The sequence below is a fragment of the Oncorhynchus mykiss genome, chromosome 12, assembly GCF_013265735.2.
Source record: "Oncorhynchus mykiss isolate Arlee chromosome 12, USDA_OmykA_1.1, whole genome shotgun sequence".
In the NCBI taxonomy this organism is placed as follows: domain Eukaryota; kingdom Metazoa; phylum Chordata; class Actinopteri; order Salmoniformes; family Salmonidae; genus Oncorhynchus; species Oncorhynchus mykiss.
The window spans coordinates 44092575-44113248 of record NC_048576.1 but is presented as its reverse complement, the minus strand read 5'-3'; the positions used below and the strand labels follow the sequence as shown (position 1 = coordinate 44113248).

The 20674-nt window shown below is 41.7% G+C and overlaps 2 protein-coding genes and 1 long non-coding RNA gene across 3 annotated transcripts; 1 reads left to right on the top strand and 2 right to left on the bottom strand.

Annotated features, from left to right (window-relative positions):
- The first annotated feature begins 3332 nt into the window (after window positions 1-3332).
- LOC110537647 (interferon regulatory factor 2-binding protein 1) lies at window positions 3333-6615 on the top strand. Its single transcript, XM_021623847.2, has 2 exons — window positions 3333-5601; window positions 5696-6615. Exon 1 carries the CDS (start codon window positions 3809-3811, stop codon window positions 5588-5590), a length of 1782 nt encoding a protein of 593 aa, XP_021479522.2. The 5' UTR covers window positions 3333-3808; the 3' UTR covers window positions 5591-5601; window positions 5696-6615.
- A 102-nt stretch (window positions 6616-6717) lies between these two features.
- On the bottom strand, window positions 6718-20636 carry LOC110537648 (calcium uptake protein 2, mitochondrial). Its single transcript, XM_021623848.2, has 12 exons — window positions 20385-20636; window positions 17405-17534; window positions 17178-17209; window positions 16972-17047; window positions 16738-16785; window positions 13953-14035; window positions 12457-12516; window positions 11885-11982; window positions 10330-10501; window positions 9897-10005; window positions 9623-9780; window positions 6718-7827 (listed from the first exon to the last, which is right to left on the bottom strand). Exons 1-12 carry the CDS (start codon window positions 20571-20573, stop codon window positions 7726-7728), a joined length of 1257 nt encoding a protein of 418 aa, XP_021479523.1. The 5' UTR covers window positions 20574-20636; the 3' UTR covers window positions 6718-7725.
- LOC118937675 lies at window positions 15894-16731 on the bottom strand. Its single transcript, XR_005034985.1, has 2 exons — window positions 16123-16731; window positions 15894-15976 (listed from the first exon to the last, which is right to left on the bottom strand). It is a non-coding gene; the product is annotated as an uncharacterized LOC118937675 (long non-coding RNA).
- Window positions 20637-20674: the final 38 nt, after the last annotated feature.

The window sequence follows — 20674 nt, the reverse complement described above, 5'->3', positions numbered from 1 at the left end:
AATAAACATATCCAGGTGTTAGAATGGCCAAGTCAAAGTCCAGACCTGAATCCAATCGAGAATCTGTGGAAAGAATTGAAAACTGCTGTTCACAAATGCTCTCCATCCAACCTCACTGAGCTCGAGCTGTTTTGCAAGGAGGAATGGGAAAAAATTTCAGTCTCTCGATGTGCAAAACTGATAGAGACATACCCCAAGCGACTTACAGCTGTAATCGCAGCAAAAGGTGGCGCTACAAAGTATTAACTTAAGGGGGCTGAATAATTTTGCACGCCCAATTTTTCAGTTTTTGATTTGTTAAAAAAGTTTGAAATATCCAATAAATGTCGTTCCACTTCATGATTGTGTCCCACTTGTTGTTGATTCTTCACAAAAAAATACAGTTTTATATCTTTATGTTTGAAGCCTGAAATGTGGCAAAAGGTCGCAAAGTTCAAGGGGGCCGAATACTTTCGCAAGGCACTGTAATAGAATAGAATAGAATGAAGCCCTCAGCTGCAGAGTCACAGTGATGTTCTCCTGAGTTTTGGTCACCGCCGTGAACGAGTCTCCACTGCCTGCACACACAAACAGGCAAACACAAACACAGTTACTATCCTCATTAATAATAAGTTAATATTTCACAAAATATAATAAATTATTCTAATGTGTTAACTGTGTCACGCTGTCGCTCAACAGTTTAGCTTCCTCATTCACGAGTCCGCACTGGTACTTGATCTTGCAAACACACGTGACCGTCCCCTTGAAACCCCTTAGCCAGCTGCACCACTGAAAAGATAGCAATACAATGGTGTAGGTGGGGGTACTTCAACTTGAGTGAGTTTAAAGCTACTCAACTCGGTCACAAATGCAACACACATGCAAGAGGGGCTAAAAATACCTTTTGGAATATACTTGGGGAAGATGTTGCCAATGTGGAAATTCTCATCTGCAAAGATCAGAAACAGCTTTACTATTACATGCCTTACATCTCACACTTCTTTGTTACATTGAAAGTATAGGCTGCATCCAAAATGGCATCCTATTCCCTACATAGTGCACTATACTGCCCTACCAAGCAAAAAGGCAGTAACAGCTCATTTGGTCAAAAATTAGTTAGTCATTTTTGCTACATTAAATACATGCTTAATCATGTGAACAAGTATCCTGCCTCTATTGTATTGTGTTTTGGAGAAAAGTGGGGTCATGTTAGCAGTAACTGCATAAAGTTACCGTGAAACCAAGGTAAATAAAATACACTTTTATCAGTTCACGCTATGAGCTGTTACTGCCTTTTTGCTTGGTAGGACAGTATATTAGGGAATATGGTGCCATTTTAAACGCAGATATAGAGATTTTCAGGCTTTAAAGTTTCTCTTAATAATCTGAAATAACATGTTACATACTGTACCTAATATGAGGAGATGGTAGGAGTGGGACTGACTGGCTGACTGGTTGATTGATTGTTTGACTAATTGACAGACTGCCTGCCTATGGAAAATACTTATTTTCAGACTGCCTATGATGGAAAATACTTATTTTCCATCATAATTTGCAAATAAATTAATTAAAAATCCTACAATGTGATTTTCTGGATGTTTTTTTTTCTCATTTTGTCTGTCATAGTTGAAGTGTACCTATGATGAGAATTACAGGCCTCTCTCATCTTTTTAAGTGGGAGAACTTGCACAATTGGTGGCTGACTAAATACTTTTTTGCCCCACTGTAGTAACCCTAGATGTAAAATTGTAAATAATGGCTACTTCTCAGAAAGTATTAAACTGTCAAGAGGATTAAAACAAAGTTGTCTACTATCGGTATATCTATTTATTAAGGCCATAAAATGTTAGCTATTAAAATAAGATCCAACAATAATATCAAGGGCCTAGAAATCCAGGGCTTAAAAACAAAGGTGTCATTGTACGCTGATGATTCACGTTTTATTTTAAAGCCACAATTTGGATCCCTCCACAGCCTCATAGATGATCTAGATAATTTTTCTAACCTCTCTGGATTACAACCAAATGATGCACTATATTACGTATTGGAGCACTAAAAATTAAAACTTTAAAATTTCTGTGTAGTTTACCAATAATATAGTCTAATGATGAAGTGGACATACTCGGTATTCATCACCCGAAATAAAGAGATTAAATATTATGTTTGAACTCAAATATAATAAAATATTTAAAAAATATATATTTTACACAACAATAAAACATTCTAAAAGTATAATCTTTTTAAATTATATTATAAATAGGACTAGTGGAGTTATGTCACACATGCAGCTAACAAAAATATATGGAAACGTCTGCTCTATCAAAATTACAACCAACTAATTGCAGCATTACCGCAAAAAAAAGAGGCAAGTGGAAGGGGGAGAAAGTAAGGGACCTGTCTGTCAGCCCTGCATTAAAGACCAAAATTGGCTAAAGAAAATTGTGATAAAGAAAATAGTCTACTAGTTTAATTTAAGGACCAAAACATTTAATTGAGAGCTGTGCCATATAGATTGCAAAATAGTTGGTGTACCGATTCCATGGCACATGATTTATGAACTGATACACAAAACAACGCTAGATTCAAAACGTTGACTTTTTCAATTTAAATGATTATACAAAATTATTGCAACCAATGTAATGTTATATATATATATATATATTCATTACAGTTTTCTCGAATGTGGAGTAATTTGTAGAACGTCACATGAACATATTCAAACCCCCGGTATTTGGGAAACATAGATCAGGGGTGGCCAACCCTCTTGGAGAGTTAACTTTTGGCAGGATTTTCTATGGCCCAAATGAATTACATGTTTACAAGTTTGTTTGCTATGGACAAGGAGAGACTGAAATCCATAATACACTTAGCAACTGCCACCAACCAATAATATTAGCATTTTCTATCCCATCAAAAATTTATTCAATGTTCCCCAGTTAGCTTACTCTACATGTCATGCCCAAATAATCTCAAAGGTACTTCAAACAAAGTCGTCGAATATTGAGTGTGTATTCCAACTTTTTTTTTTATTCAGCCCTGGTCAAGGGCCTAAGCCATGTGAAAATATGGAGAATTGCTGGAAATGAGCTTTAAAACATGTTTTTTTCTGGGGTGGATCAGCCATGCACAATGCAGGTGATGGCTGCAGGATGAAGTTGGTGAAGAGCAACTGCAGAAACTTACAGTCGACTGCAGTCAAAATTTACGAACTTTGATCACCTGATTTTTGTCAAGTTCATGCATTTGCTCAACGCAATATACTTTGAAGGCGGCAACCAACGATGGTCAAGGACTTGACAAAGTGATCTGCTCGAACGCATCCTTTTACTTCTCTAGCCTTGGCTACCACACGAGCACTCAATCGGTCACACGTTCAAGCTAGCCAATAATGAGCAAGTTCCCTCTTTTGTCGTGTTGGTATCATGCGTAGAAGCACTGGGCACAGAACATTGCATGAATCACGTAGTTAGTTAGCTAAGTAATTTTTCTTAAAACGTTGAATGAGTGTGAGCTGGCCAGCTATCGAGGAGATGTTCCGACTTAAACTACAGCTTCCAGAATGCAACCGCAATGCAGCGTAGGTGCGTATATCCGGTGTCTTAAACACATTATACTTCCGCCCAGACAGACCGACACAGGCAGCCCGAAAAGGAAAACGTAGCTAACTTTTAAAAGCACCAATCAACAAGAGCTTTTTGAGCATAGTTTCATATTTTACAACAAAATCAGGACATGTTTCTCGACTTGACTGAATATTGACGAAGCCGCTAAAAGCAAAGACAAACGCGTTGGCCGCTCAAGAAAGTTTGTGTGAGGGCCTGTAAACAACATGTCCTCCGCCTCGCAGGCATCCTCTAGACGGCAATGGTGCTACCTCTGCGATCTGCCCAAGATGCCCTGGGCCATGCTCTGGGAATTCAGCGAAGCTGTTTGCCGGGGATGCGTGAACTACGACGGGGCGGACAGAATCGAACTCCTAATTGAGACGGCCAGACAGTTGAAGAGTAGCCACGGTGTTTTGGATGGAAGGTCCCCGGGCCCTCAGCAAGGCAAACCCAGCTCAGGTGGACCGATGGAAGGAGGGAGGCAGCATGCAGAACGTTTAGACAGGGGGAGGGGAGAGTATGGCGTTTCACCCCGCCTCCCCAATGGTCTGCACAGAGCTGAAGATGTGAGTATGTCAGAGGGGAGCAGACAGAGCCCCAACACTAGAAGGGCTATGGCTGGGGCCGCACCTGCTCTACATGGGACCATACCTCATGCTTTGATAGCCCAGGGGTTAGTGGGGGCCCCTCACGGCTTGTTGGCCCCTGTTTCAGGCACCAGAGCTGGGGGCCAGCAGATGGCTAGTTCCTCTGGCCATATAATGGGTGGTGATGGAAGGCGCCAGGTAATGTCAGCCATGTCGCTGGGGGCTGGTGCCTCCACTCTTGTGGGTCTGGAGGCAGGCTGGAGGAATGGTGAGGTCATGGCTGAGCTGGCAGAGAGCGCCAGGAGCCGGGCAGAGGGCTGGCCCAACCGCCCCAGAGCAGTACGAGACGTCCTGGTGACCCTCTGCGGCTGTGCCCCCTTCAGTGTGCGCTTCAGGAAAGACCACAACCTGGTGGGGCGCATTCTCGCTTTCGAAGCCGGGACCGGGCCTGAGTTTGAGCTGAAGGTGTTTGTGGAATACCCCAGCGGCTCTGGAATAGTCTTCTCGGGCATCCCAGAGCTTGTCAGGCAGATGTTTCGTGACTCAAACAAAGACGCGGGCAAAGCAGTGAACTCAGGGCTGCGTTACGTGGAATATGAGAGGCGACAGGGCGCTGGGGACTGGCGTGCGCTCACGGAGCTCCTTAGTGACGGTGTACGCTCGTTTAAGGAGCCACCGATGCCCGAGATCCTCCCACAGCCGTACACAGATGCCGGCATGCCCATGGCGCCCGCCGGCCGCTCTGCACCTACCAAGGGTGCTGCACGGCGACGCAAAGCATCACCAAGCTCTGAAAACGGAGAGAGTGATGGAAGGCCCATGGGGGATCACCCAGCCAGAGAGCCCTGGTCTCGAGGTGCATATCCAGGCATGGAGCCCCTAGGCTCAGGCATGACCAACCCCCAGGACGGCCTGCCCCGCTCTCACAGCCAGCCCTCGCCCATCTCAGCGCTCATGGGAGTGGCCGACAGCCTAAGCTCAAGCCAGATGTCCCGAGACGGCCCCGGCTTGTCCTCAGCCCATTCCTCTGCAGCTGGCCGCCCAACCAGCGGCAGTCCCTCCTCTGCCTCCACCGCAGTCTCCCAGGCAGATATGGGCCAGGGTGCCCAAGGGGGGCCGAGCACTACCAGCGCTGGGGATTCCGGGAGTGGCGCCCTGCTTTGCTGCACCCTCTGCCGAGAGCGCCTGGAAGACACTCACTTTGTCCAGTGTCCGTCTGTCCCGCACCACAAGTTCTGCTTCCCATGCACGCGTGGCTCCATCCGCAGTCAGGGCCCTGGAGGAGAGGTGTACTGCCCCAGCGGCGAGCGTTGTCCCCTGGCCGGATCCACCGTACCCTGGGCTTTCATGCAGGGAGAGATCTCCACCATCCTGGCCGGAGACGGCGACGTGACGGTGAAGAAGGAGAACGACCCCTGACCCCAATCAAGGTGAAAGGCCCATGACATCCATCTTTATTTTTTTCATAGATCTATTAGCAGTAGTTTCTGTTTCTAATAAATTTGTAATTGTCTTTCTCAACAGCGGCTCAAACACTTTGAAAGCGCTTCCCTGATCTATTTATCTCACCCGAAAGTTCAGATTGGCTGCAGTTTATCACGTGCACCGCAGAGGTGCAGCAAGATAACTGAATCACCACGCAACCCAGGAGGGAATAGAACCACCTTATTAAACAAGTTAGGAGGGCACCAGAACCATCAGTCCAAAAGTGGGCCACATGTCGGTCCGAGCTAGGCTCATCTGTTAGTAATAATTCAACTAGAGAAAATCACAAGTCATTCTCCATGTCCAATGAAGCAGCAGAGGCTATTCACGAGGCCTTGTTTTAAAAGCCCAGGATTGAAAGCACAGGTCTGTTCTTTAAAATGACAATCTCTCAACGTTTCATGTGTTTCTATATAAAACAATTTAGTTGCATACTGTGTCATATGTGAACGATACCAATATTGAAAGTCCATGGGTAGCCAGAAGCAGGCAATTATTTGGACAGGACAAATAGATTTTTAAAACAATGGCAAAACCAGTAGGTCCTTAAAACCAAGGTTTAAACATTTTAATCACACGTCTCTTCAATGTATGCTCATTTATTACATATTGTATGTCAGAAATGTGAATTTACTTTAAATGACTAATTTCTATTTTTGATACAATAAATTTATGTATGCGTTTATAGTAAGTGATAAGACCAAAGATGGCTTTGTGCTCTAATTTTACTGTAGCTTTGTATGCTGTACACACTGATTACTTTATCAGTCACTCTGTTTCTTAATCTACCACAGAAGTAAGCTGGTTGTTTGTCTCTAACTTTTTTGAATTCCCTGTGTGTGTGTGTGTGTGTGTGTGTGTATATATACACACACGCTTCAATGGTGAAACAACATACTCAAATGTGATCTTAATATGGGGGTCAACTAATAAATTCCAGAATAGTCATTGCTCTTGTGTATTTTTTGTCTTGCTCCCTTTTTGCTAGTGCAATTCCTACCCTTTTGTAAAAATGTTTCTGTATGGCACACACAAATACCAGGAGAAGTGAAGCATTTTTCAAACATTTAATTCATCTTAGAAAAGGTATACAGTTGCACTTTCCAAAGGAGGAAAGTTCAAAACTGTTTGAAATGCTATTTTTACCCTGTTGAGAAATTACACCGTTAACCTGATTCCAACCAAATTAATTAGAATTTTGTATAATTTAGTCCAGGCCATTTGACGTTGAAAAATCAATTCCAAATCAAACAAACACCAAGTCCTAAATTACAATTTATTTAAGAAGGGAATTCTGAAAGGGTGCCAATATATTACAGCACAACTGTACATAGATATTTGAAGACAGGCACATATTTAATACTTAACTTTTTCCATGATTCAGCATTTTGAAATTCCAATGATACCACAGTAAACCACCTCTAACTGTAAACAATGTATTTGAGCAGCGAGATAGGGTAGAAAAAGGTGACAGACATTCAATAAATGTCAAACGAGCTCACATTTCACATGCCTTGTATGCATAGACTGCTACCAAGCATCACAACCAATTTCCATGATTAGAATTGGGCGGTATCTAGATTTTCATACCGTTTCTGTACCATACCGAGGTATACAGTATCGCTAAATGTTCACATAAGTGGCACCCAAAAGATTAATACTTTTTTTTGACACAACAATTTAGGCACTAGGGATCTCGATCCATGAGGCGATTGAATGTCTGCTATAAGTAGTGGCGTAGCACGGTATTGAAAATCATACCGTCGGTATTCGGCAATACCCCAGTATAACACCCAAGCCTAATTAGAAAATATAAAAAATATTGTAAACAAAACACTTACCCATAGATTATGTATATTGTAATAACATTTTCACAAACAAAAAGGAAGCCTGAAAAATATAGAATTTGGCATCATCCCTTATTGATCTGGTTCATGAGGACCATATTAATAATCCATTGACAAATATCAAGTGATAATGAGCAACTTGATGGTCAGCCATCAATGCTTTACATTGGAGTCACCCAGTGAAACCTCACAAGGAGCTTCTTGATCCAACAACGTGACCCCTCAGAAAGGGCTTCCTGTGTCCCGGAGGGCCTCTTGGGCCCCTTTCAGTGTCTCCCTCTTCACACACTTCCAATAATCTATGATGCCACGCTGGGGCTGCACCTGGGGAAATACAAACATCACATAATAATTAGAGGTCGACCGATTAATTGGCATGGCATATTTAGGTAAGATAAATTCATGTTAGCAGGCAATATTAACTAGGGAAATTGTGTCACTTCTCTTGCGTTCAGTGCAAGCAGAGTCAGGGTATATGCAACAGTTTTGGCCGCCTGGCTCGTTGCGAACTGTGAACTCATTTGTCAGAATTGTACATAATATTGAAGGTTGTGCAATGTAACAGCAATATTTAGACTTGGGGTTGCCACTCGTTCGATAAAATACGCAACGGTTCCGTATTTCACTGAAAGAATAAACGTTTTGTTTTCGAAATGATAGTTTACGGATTTGACTATATTAATGACCAAAGGCTCGTATTTATGTGTTTATTATATAATAATTCAGTCTATGATTTGATAGAGCAATCTGACTGAGCCGTGGTAGTTAGCAGCATGCTCATAAGCATTCATTCATACAACACTTTACTGCAAGTATCTCTACTTGCACCTCATCATCTGCACATTTATCACTCCAGTGTTAATCTGCTAAATTGTAATTATTCGCTCCTATGGCCTATTTACTGCCTACCTACCTCCTCATGCCTTTTGCAAACACTGTATATAGACTTTCTTTTTTTTCTACTGTGTCATTGACTTGTTTATTGGCTTGTTTATTGTTTACTCCATGTGTAACTCTGTGTTGTTGTCTGTGTCACACTGCTTTGCTATATCTTTGCCAGGTCGCAGTTGTAAATGAGAACTTGTTCTCAACTAGCCTACCTGGTTAAATAAAGGTGAAATCAAAAAAGAAAACTGCCAGCAGCTCTTAGCAATGCTTGAAGCAAAGCGCTGTTTATGACTTCAAGCCCATCAACTCCTGAGATTAGGCTGGTAATACTAAAGTGCCTATATGAACATCCAGGTATATGAAATACAAAATGGTAGAGAAATAGTCGACGCATCAAAATTCCTATAATAACGACTACAACCTAAAACTTCTAAACTGGGAATATTTAACCACCAGCTTTCACATATTGCACTTTTACTTTCTTCTCCAACACTGTGTTTTGGCATTATTTAAATCAAATTGAACATGTTTCATTATTTATTTGAGACTAAATTGATTTTATTTATGTATTATATTAAGTTAAAATAAAAGTGTTCATTGAGTATTGTTGTAATTGTCAATTACAAAAATATATATTTAAAAAAGCGTCCGATTAATCGGTATCGGCTTTTTTTTGGTCCTCCAATAAATCGGTATCGACATTGAAAAATCATAAATCGGTCGACCTCTAATAATAATAATAATAATAATAATAATAATAATGTTAATAAACTTTACAGAGTGGCTGCGTGAATTGATCACCAGGACACCTTTTTATATGGACTAAACAACCCCCCCAAAAATGTTGCGCAATCTCCGCTGCGTCCTCCCTTTCCTAATCCTCACTTCTGAGATTAACATTCTGGAAAATTTGGACAACATGATCAGCGTGAGGTTTTCTCCCCCCCAAAAAAGTGCGTAAAGTAACACATCGCGGAACGTTTAAAAGGTCATTTAGTACACTGGAAAAGGTGTCCTAGGGGGCGGGGCGGTTTGATTAGATTGTGTAGCCTCGGCTGAAACTTAACTTGTGTAGCACAATTCATACAGAGACCGCACCGCACCTCACAACACAATGATTATTAACAAGTAAATTGGAGACTTGAAAGTTTGAAAGAAGCACAGATCAAGATCAAATAACACCCTGACATACTTTTTAATGTGATTGCCAACTGGTAAATACCCCCTTTACCTTCAAGCCACGTAGTACTCGGTCCTCCATCACTCCGATAAACTCCTTGTGGCTCAGGCAGTTATCGCCGTCCAGGTCAAAGATCTTGAACACAGTGTCCAGCACGTTCTCCGAGAGGTCGTGCCCTGTGGCGATCTTCACAGCTCGCTTAAATTGGACTGTGGAGTATCAAAAGAAAGTCAAATTATCAGGATAATGTCTTTGGTTGAAGTGATTTGACTGTGTCGAATCAGAAACTTTCATACAAAATGCCCAAGGTAGAAATTAAAATTACCCATTCCAATAGGTCGGTTGGCTTCACTTATCATTTTCACAGAGAAGGCAAAGTCCTCCAGGTTGTTGGTGAATAGGCAAAACGCTTTGAACTCATCAAATGTGATGCTCTACAAAAGAAGAGGGACAAATGTCCAAGTTGTATACTGAGAAGTCAACCCTTGAGACCCCCCCCCAAGAAAAATGGGTTTATTTCACAACTTCTTAAACCTGAAGGTACATTGACCTGACTTCCTATTATCCTTGGCCCTGTTTGAATAGAAAATGCATCCTTTCTACATTAAAGTAACCCCACATCAGAATTGGTTGGATTGGGGAAAGTAATTGGGTGGCAATTCTCAACCTTGCTTTCACAACCCCTAATAATCTGTGGTGACCAAGGAAGGAAGGGTGGATTTTTCAAAGCATTGGAACAGGGCCACATTCCTTTTTACCTGGCCAGCGGGGATCCTCTTCCTCATGTTCTCCCAGTAGGCCTCGTTGGCTTCCTCGTTGGTGTAGTGCAGCAGCCACTCTGCAAAGTCCTCCCGCCGCATGGTGTCCATGCCCTTGGAAAACTGCAAGAACTCCATCTCCTGCACCTCTGCCTGCAGGTCCTCCATGAACCTAGAAGAGAAATCCAGAGTAAAGACACTGAATGTGACTAGGTCGGTTCCGGGCCCGTACTCAGTGTCTCAGAGTAGTTATGCTGATCTAGGATCAGGTCTCCCTGTCCTTGTAACTATATTATGATCTAACAGGCAACACTGATCCTTGAGCAACAATAAGTATTCAGTGCATATGAGAAAACATGATTTTACTAGGATTAGGTACACCTATATATGCAAAAGTATGTGGACACCCCTTCAAATGAGTGGATTCTGCTATTTCAAACACACCCATTGCTAAAATCAAGCACACAGCCATGCAATCTCCATAGACAAACATTGGCCGTAGAATGGCCTTACTGAAGAGCTCATTGACTTTCAACTTGGCACAGTCATAGGATTCTACTTTCCCAACAAGTCAGCCCTGCTAGAGCTTCCCCAGTCAACTGTAAGTGCTGTTATTGTGAAGTTGCAATTTCTAGGAGCAACAACGGCTCAGCCGCAAAGTGGTGAGCCACACAAGCTCACAGACCGCCGAGTGCTGAAGTGCATAAAAAATTGTCTGTCCTCGATTGCAACCATCACTACGGAGTTTAACTTCCTCTGGAAGCAATGTTCACAGCACAATATCTGTTAATCGGGAGCTGAATGAAATAGGTTTCCATGGCCGAGCAGCTGCACACAAACCTAAGATCCCCATGCGCAATGCCAAGCGTCGGCTGGAGTGTTGTAAAGCTTGCCATTCTACTCTGGAGCAGTGGAAACATTGCGATGAATGATGATGAATCACACTTCACCAATGAGGGCTGTGATGAATCACGCTTCACCAATTACGGCTGTGATGAATCACGCTTCACCAATTACGGCTGTGATGAATCACGCTTCACCAATGGGGCGGTTTTTCATGGTTCGGGCTAGGCCTTTCATGGTTCGGGCTAAGCGTTAAGATTTCCCTTCACTGGAACTACAGCATACATTTACATTACAGACAATTATGTGCTTCCAACTTTGGCAACAGTTTTGGGAAGGACTTTTCCTGTTTCAGCATGACAATGCCCCCTGTGCACAAAGCGAGGTCTTACAGAAATGGTTTGTCAAGATTGGTGTGGAAGAACTTGACTGGCCTGTACAAAGCCCTAACCTCAACCCCATCAAAGACCTTTGGGATGAATTGGAACACCGACTGCGAGCCAGGCCTAATCGTCCAACCTCACTAATGCTTGTGGCTGAATGGAAGTCCCCGCAGCAATATTCCAACATCTAGTGAAAAGCCTTCCCAGAAGAGTTGAGGCTGTTAAAGCAGCAAAGGGGAGACCAACTCCATATTAAATGCCTATGATTTTGGAATGAGATGTTCGATGAACATGTGTCCACATACTTTTGGTCATGTAGTGTATTTTACCTGCAGAATACATTGTACTGAAGCTTGTTTTTGCCATTCCTGCCAAAGAAGAATGCCTGCAGTGTAGTGTTCACACCATCCCCCTCTACGACTGGTTTCTGTGAAGATGACATCAAGTTTCAACACTTCCTGCCTTTGTTATTACTGCAAGCCCCATCACGCTTGAAATATGAGTAAACACAATCAGTTTTCCAGCCGGTACGCAATGGTTTACGTCACCGTACAATGACAGTTGGCAAGGTTTAGTGCTTTCAATGTGCATTTCCACATGTAATTTAAAATAAATGTTAAAAAAATACCCTTTATTTAACTAGGCAAGTCAGTTAAGAACAAATTCTTATTTACAATGACGGTCTACTTGGGAACAGTGGGGTAACTGCCTTGTACAGGGGCAGAACGACAGATTTTTACCTTGTCAGCCCAGGGATTCGATCCAGCAACCTTTGTTACTGGCCCAACGCTCTAACCCCTAGGCTACCTGCTGCCCATATCAAGTATTTTGAAAACTTTTCAACAATTCACATAAATGACTAAGGAGTTCAGTCTTAAAAAGGTTTAGAGTGTTGACTCACCACGTCTGTGGCACCTTCCATGGGCACTTTCTCTTTTCTTTTCCCAATGATTTTCTTGAGCTTCATCATAAAACAAAGCAGCAACAATTATTCCTTGTATTATAATAAATGCAGATACTAAACTACAAAAGATTGAGCTAAAAACATTTACTACTAGTGAGAGCATTTCTTAGCTAGCTTAGTCTAAAAATTCAGGAAACTACTAATTCAGTTATAAACCCACTAATAACACATACATACCTCTTACTCATCTGGATTATCCAATAAATGTCAGCAATAAGATAATTTTTCATTAGTCAAAAAGGTTTACTACCCACAATGCCTCACTAATATTAAAACTGGAGCCAGTTTGAAACAGCAAACAGTGTGTGTTTGAGATCGACTGAACAGCAGATGGACCGCATAGAACTACTGATCTACAAATCATCTTGCAACCCAAATACTACTCATGATGTGACCAAAGCGATCACTTGCCTTGCTCACACTGATCCTCTCAAACACGCTGAATGATTATCCATGCTGCTCCTCGCTCTACTTTGTCAGGTGCATAACATGCTTACATGTAAGATGTTTTGGACCCCATATTCCCAGTAGGAACACACAACAGAGGTCTCTTAACGCTATCTAAACCCTGTGGTTCCCAGTGTTGCTGAATGTCTACACCAGGCTCTATTCAAAATTAGGGAATCAACTTTCATTGGTTTGGCGCAAAACTGTGTCAGTCACATGCATTTTTGTAGCAATGTATGCATACTGCATTGTGCTAAAGCCAACTGGCAAATACAGTATGTTTACAAGCTAGATTCTGTAACATACAATGCATTTGGAACGTATTCAGACCTCTTGACTTTTTCCACATTTTGTCACATTACAGCCTTATTCTAAAATTGATTGAATTGATTTTTCCCCTCATCAATCTATACAGAGAGTCAGAGTCCTTTAGGTGCCTTTTGGAAGAAACTGGTGCAGACTGGCCATACAACATGTGACTGAGTTAGTATCAAGAGTATAGTACTCACTTGTTGGAGCATTTATTTTAAAACCTCCAACTGGGCAACGTCCATGTAAGGGCTGGTAATATTTTGGAATTTAACAGTGTGGATACTTGATCTAGATATACATGACTGTATACTTTGATATACAATCAGACAATACAAATTACTATATGCAACATGAAAATACAAATCCATCAACTCCTTGAGAAGTATATCATCACTGTCTGATGAAAACCTCATCCTCAAACCACAAATGTTTCAGTAAATAAAAAAAATATATAAAAAAATTCCGCATTAACGAACATGCAATTATGAATACATTTTCTTGGTCCTAGAGTCACGAAATGTTCAGAGTACATTGAGGGGAATTACTGCTTTCAATCAATAAAAAAATAAATAAAAATTTGCCACAAATGCAGTTACACGGTTTTCATCAGAGAGCGACGATATAAAAAACAAAAATGTGAGGAACATTATATAATACACATTATAAAAGCATACCTTGAGAAACTCCTTTCTGTCCACATGCTCATTGCCATCAATATCAAGCATTTTGAAAGCTATATGAAATCCTGTGTGTGGCTCTGAAATTACACAATGCATTTTCTATTAGAAAATAACATCACAGGCTTATCTGCAGTTGAAGTCGGAAGTTAACATTAAAACATTAACATTAACATTAAAATGGTTGAGTCATTAAAACTTGTTTTTCAACCACTCCACAAATGTCTTGTTAACAAACTATAGTTTTGGCAAGTCGGTTAGGATATCTACTTTGTGCATGACACAAGTAATTTTCAACAATTGTTTACAGAGATTATTTCACTTATAATTCACTGTATCATAATTCCAGTGGGTCACAAATTTACATACACTAAATTGACTTTGCCTTTAAACAGCTTGGAAAATTCCAGAAAATGATGTCATGGCTTTATAAGCTTCAGATAGGCTAATTGACATCATTTGAGTGAAAGGGAGATGTACCCGTGGATGTATTTCAAGGCCTACCTTCAAACTCAGTGCCTCTTTGCTTGACATCATGGGAAAATCAAAAGAAAAAAAGGTACCACGTTCATCTGTACAAACAATAGTGCGCAAGTATAAACACCATGGGACCACGCAGCCGTCATACCGCTCAGGAAGGAGAAGCGTTCTGTCTCCTAGAGATGAACGTATTTTGGTGAGAAAAGTGCAAATCAATCCCAGAACAACAGCAAAGGACCTTGTGAAGATGCTGGAGGAAACAGGTACAAAATTATCTATTTTCGTAGTAAAACGAGTCCTATATCGACATTACTTGAAAGGCTGCTCAGCAAGGAAGAAGCCACTGCTCCAAAACCGCCATAAGCCAGACTATGGTTTGCAACTGCACATGGGGAAAAAGATCATACTTTCTGGAGAAATATCCACTGGTCTTACGAAACAAAAATAGAACTGTTTGGCCATAATGACCATCGTAATATTTAGAGGAAAAAGGGGGAGGCTTGTAAGCCGAAGAACACTATTCCAACCGTGAAGCACGAGGGTGGCAGCATCATGTTGTGGGGGTGCTTTGCTGCAGGAGGAACTGGTGCACTTCACAAAATAGATGGCATCATGAGGTATGAAAATTATGAGGATATATTGAAGCAACATCTCAAGACATCAGTCAGGAAGTTAAAGCTTGGTCGCAAATGGGTCTTCCAAATGGACAATGACTCCAAGCATACTTCCAAAGTTGTGGCAAAATGGCTTAGGGATAACAAAGTCAAAGTATTGGAGTGGCCATCACAAAGCCCTGACCTCAATCCTATAGAACATTTGTGGGCAGAACTGAAAAAGTGTGTGCGAGCAAGGAGGCCTAATAACCTGACTCAGTTACACCAGCTCTGTCAGGAGGAATGGGCCAAATTTCACCCAACTTATTGTGGGAAGCTTGTGGAAGGCTACCTGAAACGTTTGACCCAAGTTAAACCATTTAAAGTCAATGCTTCCAAATACTAATTGAGTGTATGTAAACTTCTGACCCACTGGGAATGTGATGAAATAAATAAAAGCTGAAATCATTCTCTCTACTATTATTCTGACATTTCACATTCTTAAAATAAAATGGTGATTCTAACTGACATAAGACAGGGAATTTTTACTAAATGTCAGGAATTGTGAAAAACTCAGTTTAAATGTATTTGGCTACGATGTATGTAAACTTCCAACTTCAACTGTAGGTACTGCTTGGACCCAACAAAGCAGCGACAAAATGAGCGCTTAACAGCAGGGTCTTCTGAAATAATGATTCTAGCACAACATTGTTAGTGACTGGGCAACATTTTGAATGAGAAAGTTAATTCGCCAAAACACTACCACATGAGCTGTGTGTTCAGTATCTAAGTATGAGAGAAAAATACTATAAATAGAAAAATAAAATGTGCGTTCTATTGGACTGTTTGAATTTGTTATTTTTTATTTTTGTGCCTACTGAAAACCACCACCCAGGTTGTCAGTCCAGCCACATAAGTTTTAGCCAGCTTTTCAGTCACTGCACTAACCTTGAGGGCATAGAAAATCCCACAAAATCAAGTAATGCATACATAATCTTATTATTTTCACAATGTTACAGTAGCAGGCTACACAATATACTATCCTAAACATGATAGATAGTACATTAGATTAGGCTACGTCAAATTAAGTTAACCTATTGTGCAGACAATAAGATGAGGGGCCTGAAAATATCATGAGCAACGGAAGCTCGGCAATTCATAAATGAGCCAGCTATTGTACAAAGGTGTTGCCACACATTCATTATGTTTGCACGTCTATATGCTACATCTGTGCTAAACCAGAGCTGTGTTCATTAGGCACCCAACGGTAGAAAACGTTCTGAAACGGGAAGGTATCATCTGTCCTTGTGTAACACTGTTGTTTCCGTTCTTCTCCCTGCCCCAACCTGGACTCAAACCAGGGACCCTCTGAACACATCAACATCTGTCGCCCATGAAGAAGCCGCGACCCTTGAGCAGGTGATGTCACCGATTGAATGATACTAGGCTACACTCAAACCCTTTGACCTCCTCCACAGCAACCCCAGCAGTCGGGCAGAGCTCAACTGAGTAGATACCACTAACTAGCTAGCCAATTGATATCGACTAAACTTGTCCAATAAACACACATTTTTATTTTCAGTTGCAAACCATTTTACTAATGGACACGACCCAGATGAAGTACGATGTGCTGTGTAAGCATGAGAGGATGCATGTCATTGAAAGGGAGGGCTGTTTCTACTGTATGTCATGCTGAGTCTATAACTTACTGGTCAGAATAGTCAACAGGAACAGGTACTCTGTGTAGGATATCAGACCTGCAAGACACAAAACATGCCATCTGTATCACACAAACATTTCAGTGAGTGTTCATTTAACCCGTTTAGATTGACTCCAACATCAAATACATATTTCCTGCCTGAAGTATAACTAGCCAGCATCTTCTAACTTTGATAACGCACGTAGCACCAGTGAGGTTGCTTGACCATGGCATGAAAACGTACCATTGTCTCCAAAGTTTCTGAACAGACTGTTGCCTGCCTTGGCCCATGAGGCAGCATCCAGCATCTTATCCACCTCCTGCAAGTATCATCAATTATGCAAAGAGAAACAACAAAAAGTAATCTCGTGCTGTAATGCTCATGTTGGTAAGACTATAGGAAATCCAAAACAAGTTCTGACAATGTGTTAACCCGATCCCAACACTCACCTTTTTGGTTAGAGCTTTATTTTGCAATTTACCTACAAGCAGAAGGAAAAGTAAAGAGCAGTTGTTGCTTGGAATAAAATGTAATACACTTACCCAGATGGAGCTTGTATCTAGCCAATGAAGCCATATGCCAAACAATTACATTCATTACATAATGCAGTATTCCTTTTCAACCACGTAGGCCATTTTACAACATGGACACTATCATTTGATACTACTGTACTTACGGTCAACATTCTCCAGCATGATTGAGAAGAGGAAATCCCTTGGTGTCATGTAGAGCTCCTCATCGTACATCATTGAGGCAAACTGGTTGAAGCGCATCCGTCTGGCAGACATCTGGGATACTGGAAGCACCTATAATACAGAATGAAGAATTAGCATTAAAAGGAGGACAAAGTCTAAACTAAGGGGCAGTGCAAAGCTGAACATTTGATAAAATAATGGAAATAGAATGGTCAGTACTCCTGACCAACTATTTTGGCACATAGACATTCGTGCAAACAGCAATTAGCTAATGGATACATTTTATTTGCTTGCTTATTCTATCAATGTATCAACTGATGGCACAATTTCCCTATACATAGAAAATATTATCCCATAGGCCTGTCCCTCTCGGTCACCACAATCACACCGTTATTCAACTGGTCGTTCAGATCGGCACCGTTTCCTTTTTATTTAACGTTGCACACCGTTTTCTTCATACTGAAAGCAGCCCTAATCAATATGGTGTGACCAACAAATAGCAAAACTTGTGGAGCAGACATAGATCATAGCTGTGTTCAAATACCCATACTAACATACTTAATGAGTATAAACTACATACTATTAGTTCATTTTAGTATACTGTAAACAAACAGTATCCTTCAGTTGAGCATACTAGCGCTTCACCTGTCTACCGGAAGTTGATGCTGTTGCTATGCAACCTCTTGCTAGCATAACAAATTACTAGCTAGACATTTTACTACTTTGGGTGTGTTCTTAAATTCAATCTGGAGTGCCAGAGTGTGCTCTGGGCGTTGGTAAATTCAGAGCGTCGTCAGATTGTCCGTTTGTAAATTCATAGCGTTTCGCTCTGGGAGCGTTCAGAGTGCACACTGGATGCTCTAGCCGAGGAGTAGGGTTGATTTAAGCATTCTGACCTTACAACTGGCTAGCTACTTCCAGACACAAATGAGAGAACACCTCACTCTGACCATTTCACTCACCCTAGCAGAGCTGGTTAGGCAGTTTTCATGTTATCCAGACAGTTGGTGACAAACTGCTGCTGGCAACAATTTAATTAAGCTATTTTACCAACACCGGCAATATTCAACAGGTGTTGAGCGTTCGTAAATTCAGTTATTCTGCGCTACTCTTGTACACTCAAACGAGAGTGCTCTCGGACTAACTCGGATAGCCAGAGCAAATTTACGAAAGCACCTGAATTGAGAACGCACAACTAATGACTGGAATAATCAAGTCAATAGTTAGATAGGATATTGTTAATATTCTGGCAATTTTGACGTATTAGTAACCAACTAACGTCGTTAATGCTGTTAGAAAGCAGCTAGCTAACATAGCATATCTTTATGCAACCTCTCCCTCAATGTGATCAAGACAAAGGAGATGACTGTGGACTACAGGAAAAAGAGGACCAAGCACACCCCCATTCTAATCGACGGGGCTACAGTGGAGCAGGTTGAGAGCTTCAAGTTCATTGGTGTCCACATCACCAACAAACTAACATGGTCCAAGCACACCAAGACAGTCGTGAAGAGGGCACGACAAAACCAACTCCCCCTCAGGAGACTGAAAAGATTTGGCACGGGTCTTCAGATCCTCAAAAGGTTCTACAGCATCTCCATCGAGAGCATTCTGACTGGTTGCATCACTACCTGGTATGGCAACTGCTCGGCCTCCGACCGCAAGGCACTAGAGGGTAGTTCTAGCGGCCCAGTGTATCACTGGGGCCAAGCTTCCTGCCATCCAGGACCTCTATACCAGGCGGTGTCAGAGGAAGGTCCTAAAAATGGTCAAAGACTCAAGCCACCCTATTCGTAGACTGTTCTCTCTGCTACAGCACGGCAAGCAGTACCGGAGCGCCAAGTCTAGGTCCAAGAGGCTTCTAAACAGCTTCTACCCCCAAGCCATAAGACTCCTGAATATCTAGTCAAATGTCACTTATACAATTTGATTTGATTTACAGCAGTATGTAACCGGTATGTGGTTCGTAAGGATAGCGTAGCTAACGAATTGTCAGCCAACATAACTGTAAGGTAACTTATTCGAAAAGTAACGTTCATTACATTGCCCAACATTTGTCATAATTAGTTAAGCAATGCATTTGTATCCGCTCTCGTTAAGACTTCGGCTGCATAAGTCACACCCATTTCCAGAAGAATTGCATTATGGATCCTAAAATCACGGCAAGTGTCCACTGTTTGAATACTTCGTATTTTGGCGAATGTAGTACGAGATCCGGAAACTTTTGGCATACTAACTATATCCATACTATGACCAATAAGCATACTATACATTTACGTCACGGATAGCATGGTTAGTATGAGTATTCGAACACAGCTCATATTGTAACGACAGTCGATAGCGCGCCGGACCTGGTGTCAGAAGTGATCGGACCTCGCATCCACGACAGTGCGTGTGCTTGGCCGGTGAGCGCGTTCCTGTAAGACGTAGAATCGCGAGGACGCGCTCTTTGAAAGGAGGGAGTAGTGTACAAGAGTAGCTCGAAGGTCGAGGGTTCGAGACCTGCTCACTGCTGTTCATTACAATATATAAAGAACACACAAAACAATATCGCCCTCTGAGCCACTGTAATCATCATGCACAGTTTCCGTCTAATTAAACGTTTAACACCGTTCTGAATACACCACAATACTCTCAAAATGTTGATTGGATCCAAAAAAAAAAACATTCCGATAACTAGCTACCTAACGTTACCATATTATTTGTATGCAGAGCCTTAGCTAAATAGGCTACTTGTTGTTTACTAATAGGCCTACTGTAATTGTCAGCTCGTATTTTTGTTTACTTGAGCATTCAGTTGTGATAATGCCTGGTAGAAAAGTTTAGCATACAAATACTGATTCACCAGGCACTTAGCAAGATTCCTGGCAAGTTCGGAGATCTAGTTAACTCAAACTTCGTTGCTAACTTTACAGACAGCTAGTTAGCTGCGCCACTTCACCAAAGAGACTCGAATGTTACCTTTTCCTCCTCGGCATGGACGGTGAAGGGCAAAAACCTCTTGCTCGACTCAAAGTGAAAATATACCAGCCCGCTTCCAACGGCAGACCCCAAAATGCCAGGTCTCAGGGCACTATGCAGCGTTCTATATGACCAAGGTCTCCTCCAAAAGTTTCTCAAAACTCCAGCAACCCTGCCAAAGCTGGCCATTTTCCGTAAACTTCTTCTTAGGTACCTTCTTCTTCGATGACGTTTAATGGCGGTTGGAATCCAATACATGTTGCATTACTGCCACCAACTAGACTGGAGTA